The sequence below is a fragment of the Borostomias antarcticus genome, assembly GCF_949987555.1.
Source record: "Borostomias antarcticus genome assembly, chromosome: 12".
Classification (NCBI taxonomy): Eukaryota; Metazoa; Chordata; class Actinopteri; order Stomiiformes; family Stomiidae; genus Borostomias; species Borostomias antarcticus.
In genome coordinates this window covers 7035138-7047829 of record NC_140245.1, presented here as the reverse complement: position 1 = coordinate 7047829, position 12692 = coordinate 7035138, and the positions used below count along the sequence as shown (strand labels likewise).

The 12692-nt window shown below is 49.8% G+C and overlaps 2 protein-coding genes across 3 annotated transcripts in view; both read right to left on the bottom strand.

The window, feature by feature from the left end:
- Nucleotides 1-2843: 2843 nt before the first annotated feature.
- LOC311316068 (tubulin beta-2A chain-like) lies at nucleotides 2844-6699 on the bottom strand (the record flags this gene model as incomplete). Its single annotated transcript, XM_084446809.1, has 4 exons — nucleotides 2844-3916; nucleotides 4573-4683; nucleotides 6023-6131; nucleotides 6643-6699. 4 exons carry the CDS (start codon nucleotides 6697-6699, stop codon nucleotides 2844-2846), a joined length of 1350 nt encoding a protein of 449 aa, XP_084302935.1.
- Nucleotides 6700-7562: 863 nt separating this feature from the next.
- LOC311316179 (solute carrier family 22 member 23-like) overlaps nucleotides 7563-12692 on the bottom strand; it is a 37857-nt gene continuing 32727 nt past the window's right edge. For both annotated transcript variants that reach the window (XM_084446982.1, XM_084446983.1), the window contains exon 10: nucleotides 7563-12327. In XM_084446982.1, coding sequence (XP_084303108.1) covers nucleotides 10746-12327 — 1582 coding nt within the window. In that variant the 3' untranslated portion in view covers nucleotides 7563-10745. The remainder of the gene's footprint in view (nucleotides 12328-12692) is intronic.

The window sequence follows — 12692 nt, the reverse complement described above, 5'->3', positions numbered from 1 at the left end:
CAAGGTTATGTGGGAATTGTTAACATGAGGTGGCTCCTACTATGCACTGATACACCTTCATATTGCTGTTATTGCTACTGATGCTTAGCCAATTTTTAGCTAACCCTAACTGCAAGCTCTTGTCTATTGTTATTATGTAATATTGTAAAAAATATAGACAGTATGTCATCTCTATGCTTGATATGATTTATTTCATTATCAACTATTTTGCACATTGAGAGTTGCACATTAAAACACGTTCCATTGATCTGATGTGTGCTCTGTGCTAGTTTGACTGGATGTAGCGCCTCCTAAAGGCTGAGTTGAGACACGCACCCTGAAGTATATCTCAGGATGGATCTACTCAGACATACCATATCAGCCAGTAATTTCCCAGAGTGCGGAACTGAGAAAATTACTTTGATGAAGTTTTTTGCCTCTAGGGCTTTTTGCAGTTACTGTAAAACCAACCCCCTATTTTCTCATATTTTACATATTAGAGAGAAGATATTTGTCCACATGACTTCAATGTGACAAAAATTATTATAACAAATTTTCAACCAAAATTGAAGGTATTGGCCTTTTCCTTTGTAGGACAGTATACCCGATCTTCTCCTCTGAGAGAAGAGCTGCAGTTGGACAGAGGACATACAGGTGCACGGGCCACTCACACTCACACTTAAGTGGTTTCCATGAAAGCATTGTGTCTCCAAAATCTCAGGGGTCAGATTGTCTTTCACTGTAGTAAGATTGCCAGGGAAATGAAAGAGCAGAAATATCCCCGCCCTTGAGCGTTATTAAAAAGTAGGGCAACAAGCAGACTTTTCTAGAACCTCTACAAAGACAAGGTGACAAAGCTAGATTATCACACTCATGCACTGTAACAAGAATGGCGCTTTCTAGCCAGCTAGTGTTGTGTTTAGAGGAGCAGTTGGAGGCAACATTTATTCCTTGTTTGCAACAACATCACCACCACCACCACCGAGGTTAGTGTTGAGACTTCGGTTCTCGGTACAGTAGGATATAGCCTCCTGTAACTATCTCTTGTTTCCCCGTGGGTAACGCTTCGAGAAGAGGAGCAAAGCCATTGGACGCTTCACATGGCCGATCACCAATCACAGGGTAGGCTAGGCTACTGGCCTGACTGGGTTTCCATTACAGTGATTCAAATACAATCCATTTTTCATAATGCTGCCCCCTGTCATTGTACATATGTTTTTTCCTTGTCATGTGCCAGACTCTTGTTTAAATACATTCTAGAACCATGACCACTTACAGTATCCTTCACATTTAATCAAGGCGAACATATAACACGACCTTACGCAATGAACATATACAGCAGTAGGCTACATTGCTGGCTGGCATGTATTAGTTAATAGAGATGGTAAACATCGTTGTGAGGCTTTCACTAAAGTGACAGATAGTTGAACTTTATTTATTTTTAAATATCCGATGAGCTGATGTGATAGACAGCTGACTGATGGTGTTCGCCTATGGAAGGTGATTTAATGCATCATGTTGTCGGGGTCACATTTATAATGTGTCATTGCGTCTTCGGGCGAGGGGCAGAAGGCTGAGTTACTGAGCAGCAATCACAGTGATCTGTGACTGAGTCATCAACAGAGACATCTGCGCGCAACATGTGTCATGTTACCATACACCTGGTATTGATTTAGACTGGAGTGTGTGACGTGTGTGTGTGTGTGTGTGTGTGTGTGTGTGTGTGTGTGCGTGTGGGCTGGTTCTTCCTTGATAGACACACACACACATACACACACACATTCCTTCATGCAATTTCTGTTACCAGGGTTTCTCTCTCCCAGTTTCCAAATTCTTACATAGGCCTCACGACCCACCGGAGGGGGTTATTACAGTATGATTTCATCAACTGCAGACCTCCTGGCATACGACTCTGCACGCTTAGCTTTTTCTCAGCGTTTGTTATCCAAACAGAACTGTTAGCTTTGTATATGGATTGCCGAAGTCAATAAAAATGAACTATTTCCCTCTGATTACACGCCTCACACGAAGTGACAGTTTCTGGGCTGTGAGCCTCGCTCTTCCAGCGCTATGCAAGCGGGAGCTCAGAAAGTGATTGTTCTCAAAGATGAAGGCAGATCTCTTCGAGGACAAGGGACTTCTTTTCGGTGATGACAACAGTGCCGTTGATCGATAACGTCCCGATCTTTGAGCCTGAGATGACAGATGCTAATCCTCAAATCAGACAGACTCGCCAATCAGAGCAAGTGCAAGATTAACAGATGATCCTTTCCTGTTAACGATTCATCAGTGTTCCACGTCGCAGCAGTCACCCTGAACAAACTGAAGCACTGACTCAAACACCAACAGTCTGGCCTAAGCTTTGCCCAGGAGAAGACCGCTCATCAAAACCAGGGCCTAATGTATGAATAATAATGAAAAATATTACCTTCTGTTTGATAAAAGTGTAACTTGATGTGCGTTTATTCTACGAAAAGATGCTTACAGAGACCGGTGTCATTAGGACAGGGATATTTAATATTGAGACTCATAACAGAGAATGCTTTTTGAGGTAAATGTTATAAAACTCAATTTCTGACAACAATGTTTAGTATAGTTTTCTTCTGCCACAGACATTGATACAGCATGGATTGGAAAACCAGCAACAACAATACCCACCAAATTGTTATGTTCTAATATCACTCATTGTATTCAATAAACTTATTCGAACCACAATGAACTGCATTAACAGCTAGAATTTAATTTCATATGCACACTGCATATAGCTCACACTGTACCTCTGTATCTCCAGGCAACAATTATTGATAATTTCAAGTGATTGGTTGGATATAGCACACAAGACTAGTTCTTCTGCGAGGCGACGATCAGTGGCGGACCTCTTCCTCGTCCTCCAGCTCGTCTTCCTCATACTCCCCCATCTCGTCGGCGGTGGCGTCCTGGTACTGCTGGTACTCGGACACCAGGTCGTTCATGTTGCTCTCAGCCTCGGTGAACTCCATTTCGTCCATGCCCTCGCCCGTGTACCAGTGGAGGAAGGCCTTGCGTCGGAACATGGCGGTGAACTGCTCGGAGATCCTCCTGAAGAGCTCCTGGATGGCCGTGCTGTTGCCGATGAAGGTGGCGGACATTTTGAGGCCGCGAGGCGGGATGTCGCAGACGGCCGTCTTGACGTTGTTGGGGATCCACTCCACGAAGTAGCTGCTGTTCTTGTTCTGCACGCTAAGCATCTGCTCGTCCACCTCCTTCATGGACATGCGCCCGCGGAAGATGGCCGCCACGGTGAGGTAGCGCCCGTGGCGGGGGTCGCACGCCGCCATCATGTTCTTGGCGTCGAACATCTGCTGGGTCAGCTCGGGCACGGAGAGGGCGCGGTACTGCTGACTCCCCCTGCTGGTCAGCGGGGCGAAGCCGGGCATGAAGAAGTGCAGGCGAGGGAAGGGCACCATGTTGACCGCCAGCTTGCGCAGGTCCGCGTTGAGCTGGCCGGGGAACCTCAGGCAGGTGGTGACCCCGCTCATGGTGGCCGACACCAGGTGGTTGAGGTCGCCGTAGGTGGGCGTGGTCAGCTTCAGCGTGCGGAAGCAGATGTCGTAGAGCGCCTCGTTGTCGATGCTGAACGTCTCGTCCGTGTTCTCCACCAGCTGGTGGACGGAGAGCGTGGCGTTGTACGGCTCCACCACCGTGTCCGACACCTTGGGCGACGGCATCACGCTGAACGTGTTCATGATGCGGTCGGGGTACTCCTCGCGGATCTTGCTGATCATCAGGGTGCCCATGCCCGAGCCGGTGCCGCCGCCCAGCGAGTGGGTCAGCTGGAAGCCCTGGAGGCAGTCGCAGTTCTCCGCCTCCTTCCTCACCACGTCCAAGACCGAGTCCACAAGCTCCGCCCCCTCCGTGTAGTGACCCTTGGCCCAGTTGTTCCCGGCGCCGCTCTGGCCTGAAAGAACACCCACGCACCACGGTCAGGGACACGCCCCCTTTACACTTGAAGATGTCAGAAACACATTCATAGTCGGGGGGATGATGCATAGGGTAACAGTAAGTCATAATATCGCTTGCTTATCTATTCCTGTAGATGTCATTGATAGCAAGTATTGATAGCAACAAGTGTGAATAGTACTAGGCTTATACTGTGAATCATGGCATTGTCTTATAAACCGCCTTCGTCATGCTATAGCATTGGCTAATGTACTGTGGATGTCCTTGGTAGGCATACTGCATGCAAATCTGTGCTTCTACAGTGAAGGGCATGAGGAATTGAGAGCAAGCGCATACTAATGTTGAGTGTACTAGACGGAGTGTACTAGAACGGGTGGAGCCTCCCAGCCTGCTGTTTTACTGAGGCTCGGAACCACGTTCCGATCGGCAGCACTGCAGCTGTGGGCCGCGTTTTGCTGAGTCACCCCGTCTAGGCTGTGCGCGCTGCGCCTGACACAAAAGCTCACGTCGCCGAGCGGTCGGGTAAAACGTTACTCGGGGATTGTAGGTCTCCGTCGAGGGAAACGAGGTTCGACCGCCGCACCAGGGGACCGGGGACACCACGAGGGGCCACGAGGAGAGGATAGGAGAGGTGGGGACGGGCGCCTCACTCACCGAAGATAAAGTTGTCGGGTCGGAAGAGCTGTCCGAAGGGGCCGGAGCGGACGGAGTCCATGGTGCCGGGCTCCAGGTCCACCAAGATGGCGCGGGGCACATACTTACTGCCTGTGGGAGAAAGAGAGGCGGGGTAAGAGGAGTGAGTGCACAACAAACACCGGTTTGCAAGGAAACGTTTTGAAAATATATACCGGGACGTCGAATGAAAGCACACAGTGACAGATGAGGGGGGTGGGGAGGGGTGGCAGGCAGTAGCTCAGGAGGTAGAGTAGCCGTCTGGGAATCAGAAGGTTCCCGGTTCGATCCTGGCTCCTCCCGGCAGTGCGTCGGAGTAAAGCTGAGCGAGACACCGAAACCCCAAATCGCTCCCAATAAGCAAGGCCAGCACCTTGCACGCCAGCTGCAGCCATTGGTCTGTGAATACGAGTGGGTGTACGAGAGGCCACTGTAAAGCGCTCTGGGTAACAGCGCTATATAAAGAGCAGCCCGTTCACTGTGACACGGCCAGGGACGGCGGCATCTGCAGGGGAGGTCATGTGACCGGGGAGAGCAGTGCTGAGGACATCGCAGCTCCGGCACACTGCTGCATGCACAGCTGCATTTGATTGCCTGGCCCTCCCTACCTCACCCTGCTCGCTCCCCGAGTCCCCCCCGCCCCCCCCCCCCCCGCCCACTTGCAGACTGCAGTAAAATCAGTGAGAAACTGCTGGTTCCAAAAAAAAAGGGGGGGGGCACTAAACCCAAAAACGCTGAGCTCTGCAGATTTCGTTCACACCAAGATGTCATCCCCCCGCTAGACTCGCCCCCCTTTTCTCAGACTAAGTGTGACTGAATGTGAAGTCACGTGTGCATGTGGTAGTGGTGCGGTAGCTGGTATTGATCCCTGATCAATTTGCGCCTCACAACGGTGAAATAAGAGAGATCAATGGAGCCTGCCATTGCACTGACTGGAAATAGGATATGGCAGGATAACCATGAGACATGCTAGGCAGCCTGTATAGGCCTCTGCATGCCTCCTGTGGGAACACAGGCTCAGTATAGCCCAGATTGGCAATGGGGGGATGCATTTGAAATGACCTTCAAAATGGCTGGCCATTAAAGTCAAACCAATGCACACAGCTTTAAGGCTGTGTTTTACAGAGACTGCAGATAGGCTACCTGTCTGACCTGAGGTGGGGGGGGGGGAGAGGAAGAGAGAGAGGGGGGGGGGGAGAAGGAGAGTGAGAGAGAGCTCTATTTAGCAGGTCCCTGCTGTCCTCATTTCCCCAAGGCCGGTAGCCAGGGCCTAGTTCTCTCTGGCAGAGACAGACAGATTAATCAGCATGACAGTCAAATGAGGTCTGCAGCTATAGTGCCTGCAGCTATAGTGCCTATTGTCCATATTCACATACATGAATTCATGATTTGGCCATAGCCGTGACAGTTTAAGACTCATTGAGATATTTACCCGATGCTTCATTGTAGTAAACATTTATCCTCTCCAGCTGCAGGTCACTGTCACCTTGGTAACTGCCGGTAGGGTCGATTCCATGTTCGTCACTTATCACCTCCCAGAACTATTGGAACATAGATGGATGCAAAGTTGATGGTGTGAATCAATATAATCGTTTCACCTCTCACATTACCTACTGGTCCAAGGTATCTTAAATATTAAACGAACGGAGTATTATTATGCGGCCCTGTCGCTGCCTCGCCATTGCGCATCTCTTCTGTTGACAAAATGACAGGCATCATATGTGCGACATCACTGCAGCCTGTGCCTCGTGCCCCGTGCCCTGCCCAAGTGGACCGCACCCCACCCACAAAGAGATGGATGGAACTGATACCTGTTGTCTGAAAACTGATATTTTCAAACCATGATCAGCGACAGACAAGCTCAATATCATTATAGATTATATTCGTCGCATAGCCTATATTGAGGTAACAGGATAAAGACAAATGTGGCACGCAGGATGCAGTGACTCGCAGGGCTTTAAGCTACATTGATCAAGATCCCCCAGAAATCAAATCAGTTAATTCAGTCAAGTTTACACAATAATGACTGCGTACGGACAGTCATAAACTTACCTTGGCCCCAATCTGGTTTCCACATTGTCCAGCCTGGATATGAACAATTTCCCTCATGATGCGTTAGTGGCTGCGAGCAGAAAGCCTTTTGTCTGAACTTCACCGGGTGTCCAGTCCTAGATCTGTATGTAACCAGCTGTATACCAGCTCTCAGCACTTTCTACATTCCTCGGGCGAACGGTGAGCCTCCTCATAAAATGATGCTGATTGGCCGACGTCACACCTGCGCTGCATCCCAGTCCCACGGCCAGCCAATCAGAGGCCGCCGGTTTGATGCAGTGGAGCATTTGAGGAGGATGCTGCATCGCTCGCCGTGATGTCACTCGTCCCTCGACCGGTCAAACCACTGCTTGTTGCCAGTGCATCTTTTATCGGCGACTCACGGTTTTTTCGAGTTTAAAAGGAATGGTTTTATTGTTAAGTGATGGGAGACATCTCTTTCCAGCGGCCCGGGGTCCGTCTGCTGCAGCTTCAATGTACATTATATCCAACAGAGGTCAGTTTGGAGCTGTGTAACAGGCTACTGTTTTCTTCCCCTTTAGAGTCCCTTACTATAGTGATCCGTGTAAATTTCTCAAGTAGGCCTAACCTTATATAGTGAGTTTTATTCAACTCATGGCCATGTCTTCCATGCTGGGTATAGGCCTACTAATACATACCCAAACCGTGTATAAGTAGTTCATTAACTAGCAACGAGTTAATTGGTTGTCTAAGCAGCAGGGATAAGCAAATAATAGTAGAAAATCCTTATTATCATGGGCATTTCTGTTTATAAAATGACTTTCCAGATATATATATATATATGTCCAAATACTGCAGGTAAAAAAAACAGTACACTATACTGTAGTGGTTCACTGAGACAGAAATCACTCAAACAGCCAGAGATGCATCATTGATCAATAAATAGTGAAGTTTATTACAACAACACATATGGCTTATGTACAAGTGCATTACTCATGTTACAACAAAAAAATAATGTAATGGAAAATATCATCCTATACAATCCATGGTTTTTACATTCATTCATATCTCCCACCAACAGAAGCAATATCTTCCTACACCAAATGTTAGATGTTTTCAGTGGGGACTTTCCTGAAGCTGGTTGGTCATCCAGTGTCACAAAGTAGGAATCCGTCAACGGTCACAATCAGTTTACGTTACAGGTGTCCGTTTTCCCATCGCTGATGTTTTCTTTTTCTCACCACTGATCTTTAGTATTCTACACTACTACACATTGCATTTGACATCTACTAATGTCTTATTAAAAGAACTCCTCCTGCTCTTAAACGAAGCGGTCTCTAGCTTCTCAAATCCGTGAGAAAATGAAGGTTGTAATGTATTCATCAATAATCCATCATCTTTCTGTATGTGTACTCGCAGTGCATTTCTGCACTTAGCCAAAGATGAGATGATCAGGATTACATTTGAAGAGATAGGGAGTGACAGGTAAGTCTACTGCATCGCTGTCATGGGGGTGAGAGACCTCTGTATCTCCACAACAAACCTACTGAACTCTGCAGTGAGTCACACGTAGGCTACAGTACCCTAAGTCAAACAGAAGTGAATAAGTATTGTTTCGGAAACTCCACAGTCTTCACATTAAGGTCAGCACTCTCTCAGTAATATTCCCTCCCGTGACCCCAGGAAATATTGTGCTTTGACACATGGTGTGTGTTCTATACATGAGAAGGCTCACAATTATGCATGTCCGTACAGGGCCAACACAGCTGTGCGACAAACTTAACGTCCGGACACTGAAGTGGCGCCGCGTATCGTTCTATGCCATGCTGGAGCCTCGAGGACAGGAACACAAGTTCCAGGAAGACAAGCCTTATAAGGGACGCGCTGGACATATCAGGCAGCAGACTGTTGGATTGCATCATGGTGAATGTATAGGATATGACCAGGGAATAGCTGAGAGAGAACAATACTGATGGCGGTTTGCCACTGTAGAAATATGTACCGTAGCCCAGTGATAAAGTAATAATCTGAAGACTGGTAATTGCTATGGCTAATATCGCAAGATGGGGAAGACTACTGTTACTCCCTGGATATATACCTTGAAATGAATCCCACCATTAAGAGACAGTGGATTCCATCACATTTGAAATGACAAGACATTGTTGAATTACTGTACATTTGCAAAAGCTCTACAGTACAATAGCATTGTTTTTTTTGTGTTATTCCTGTAAACGGTGGCCTATATCTACACGTCCTGCTCTCTGTAGATCTCCCCGTGAACACGTGCATCTCGTTATCTCCGGCTAAAGCTACCACTGTCATTACTGTAGTTAGTCACAGACTTTAATTATGGACGGTTTTGTCCAACGTCAGACTCGGGTGAACACACTCGTCATGTATATGTTTTTGAACACAATTATCAGAGTTTTTTTCTCAATTAAGAGACCCAAAATAGCTCTCCGTCATATCCACACTGATTCAGAATAAGTAGTTCATGTTAATTCTCACATTCTGAGTGAAGTAGAAAAGCAAAGGGTAGGCCTGCATTTCAAAATGTGATATTATTACAAATATATCAATTTTGCAGCTTTTGTAAGGTAAAATTAGTTTCATATATACTCTTGATACAAAAACTGTTTTACATTACAAAAGAGAATGTACATTCTAAAAATGCAGTGAAAGATATATTAGTTTGGCAATATTTGTAAAGGAGGCCGTCCTTCATTTGTCAATTTCAGACCTTGCTTGCATCTTTTAAAAACTAAGTGCTTTGAACTTTTGAAACACTTGGTTTTGATGACAAAATCACACTGCTTACATGCTTTGTCCCCATAGCAAAGGATCAGATGCCACTTACATTCACACAAACATTGTAACAGTGCTTTACAGCTTGGTACAATAAGGGCACACCATGTGAGGTTATATTCAAAATCTTTTCTTTTTTGCAATCAAGCTCAACATCTGTAGCACAAGAACATAAGGTATGCAGTTCACCCAAATATCACATTTACAAAAACTATTTCATACAGTACATTTCATCAATTTCATGAAAAGAGTGGAAAAATAAGAATATGCTTCTTCTGACATGAAATAGGACCATGGTCTTCCTCTCAGGACCATAGTCTTCCTCTCTTGTCCCGCGCTCACGTGACCATATCAGCCCTCGGTAGAACAACCCAGACCACATGACTCGAGTCTTTCGATCTGAATACGCCACGTCAGCGGTAAAGCTCTCAATTCTTTAAAATACAAAATAGAGTCCTTTGGGATCTTGTCTGATTTGATTCATGTGATTCATATTCATACACACATGCTTGTATAATAACACTTAGGACTGCTGATTCAGCCTTTTCTCTCTTCTCTTCTCACTGTCCAATGCTGTTGATCCTTTCTAGGAATTGTTAACCTCACGCGCCAGATGGTCCGTGAGCTCGCGAGGTCAGGACGGTCTCACGAGGCCAATGAATTGTATGGCACTACGTTTATAATTTGGGCGGGAAACGACTTTTGGTTTTCAAGTGGTTGGCTAAATGTCCACAATGAGACATTAAAGTAAGAGACTGACCTCGGTTCATTTTAGAAGTCGGCCCCTGGATGGACATTCAAAATGTAACACTTTAAAGGATTTATTTTTTCTCTCTACAAGGTAAGACGGTTTGCCGTCACTGTCGATACACTGGGGGAACATCAACGTTTAGGCAAATGCACAGATGAATATGGCATCTCTCCGACTTACTTTTACCGCAACTGTAGCAGTGACTGTGGGCATTTTGGGCTTATAAAATGACGCAGGCCGATTCTCCAGAGAATGAACCCCCGGGCTGCTGATGCCCAGCGATGGTCAGCAGGGCTGAAGGGACGAGGGGGTTTCACACGGTCACGGCCCAGCCGGCAGCCTCCGTCACCACATAGTACTGCTGGGGGGCTAGCTCCCAGCTAAGAGGCGTCGCTAACAAACACACCTCCTCACCTCCAGGTGGGGCCTGCCTCCCTACAACGCAGCCGGAATGTCTGAAACCTGAGCGGGCCAATATGCGCCCCCCCCCCCCTGCCCAAATAAGGTCATGTGACATGAGCTGCGTCCTGCATGTGGCTTAAGCCCCGCCTCCTTCCGCCTTGTCCAAGGGGGCCGGGACACCAGATCATGAGGACGCCACTCCGTTGACGGCGCTGCTTTCCGTGACGAAGTCTGTTACGGGGAGGAGCCCGGAGTCTATGGGGGAGGAGGAGGTGGGGAACACCTCCAGGGGGGCAGAGTCTATCATGGCGGGGAGAGCTGACTCTATGCCAAGCGGAGTGATACAGTCAAATGAGGAGGGTTGGACAACATCTGGGATAGGGATAATGGTAGAGTCCAGAGGAGGGGTGTTCGCACGAACAGTGTCTATGAGAGGGGGAGTGGAAGAGTCCACTGCGGGGGTGTGACCCGAGTCAAAGGGTGCCGGGGGAGGAGACGCCACGACGGGGGAAGAGGGGGTGCCGTCATCCGCACGGGGCGACACAGAGTCTGACTCTGGCGCGGGGGGCGAGTCTGGGACCGGGGGGGCGGTGCCGTCCGTAGAGGGGGGCGGGGCAGAGGGGTCATCAGGGGTCGGCGCAGCAGACTCACATACTGACATGGAGTCCAGCAGGGTGGGAGCAATGGACTCCACTGTGACGGGGGGACTTGAGTCAACGGATATGGCAATGTCCGTTGCGGGGGGGGGTTCAGAGTCAGTGGCCAGAGGGGAATGTGGGCGGGCAGGTGAGGGGGGACGAGGGTCAAGCGCAGGTGGGGCGGAAGAGTCCATTGTGGGGGAAGGGGGGGTTTTAAGCGCAGGTGGGGTGGAAGAGTCCATTGTGGGGGAAGGGGGGGTTTTAAGCGCAGGTGGGGTGGAAGAGTCCATTGTGGGGGAAGGGGGGGTTTTAAGCGCAGGTGGGGTGGAAGAGTCCGATGTGGGGGTAGGGGGGATTACAATCACAGGGGGAGTGGTTGGGTCCAAAGTGGAAGTAGGAGCGGCTTCGAGAAGAGGGTCAGCCGAGGTGGGCGGGGCTTCGACGACAGGAACGGGTGACACCAGTATGGAGGTAGGGATGGAGGGGGGAGGGGAAGAATCCGGCGAAGAGGCGGGGTTGGGCTGGACGGCAGGGGGGCTGGCCGAGTCTTTGGTAGGGGAGGGGCCGGAGTCGTCGACCGGAGGGGTGGGCGAATCAGCGGATGGGACGACGGTAGCTGCGAGCGTGGCGGCGGCGTCCTCAGCCGAGGCCAGGAGGGGGTCGGCGGCGGACGGCGGCGCCGCATGGACGCTCTCTTTGTCCCGGGCCGAGAGCGGGTCGGCGAGCAGGGGAGGGGCCTCCTCCGTGGCGGCGGCGAGGTCGACGGCGGACGAGGCGGTGGAGTCCATGGTGGTGACGGCGGTGGCGGCCGCCTCGTGCAGCGGCGTCTCCTGCACGCGCGCGTAGTCCTTGCCGCTCTCGGAGCGCGTCAGCAGGAGGCGCTGCTCGCCGGGCTTCCTGGCCGGGAGGAGGGGCTTGGAGGGGTAGTACTCGCCGTCGGCCAGCGTCTCGGGCAGCGGCTGGTAGCGCGTCTCCGGCAGCAGCAGGATGCAGATGATGCAGATGAGCGTGCAGCAGGCGAAGATGATGTGGTGCAGGAAGTAGCCCTTCTGGTTGTGGAGCTCCATGATGGGAGCGGTCAGCATGCCGAAACCGGCGCTGGCCAGGACCAGGCCCAGGCCGCCGCCCCTGGACAGAGGAGGAGGAGGAGGAGGAGGAGGGAGAGCAGAGAAGAGAAGGTCAGCCAGTCAGGGTGGTCACCACGTCTCACGGGACTCAATCGCAATACTTTCGTATGGACTGCTGGACTGTTGTTCAGGTGTGCAACACCAATGTTCCCCAAAAGGTACAGTACACGTACAGAACAGGAACAGGAAATGGCCCCTAACCATCGCCAGGCACACCTGACAGAGACAAACCCACAGGGAGGGAGAGCAGTCAGACAGGGTGCGCCCTGCGACTAAAACCACGGCATTATCCGAATACTAATGGCGTTCTGCGAAGGCAGGGTCCGATACCTTCACACCCCCGCTCTCCGCGTCCGACCGGTTATA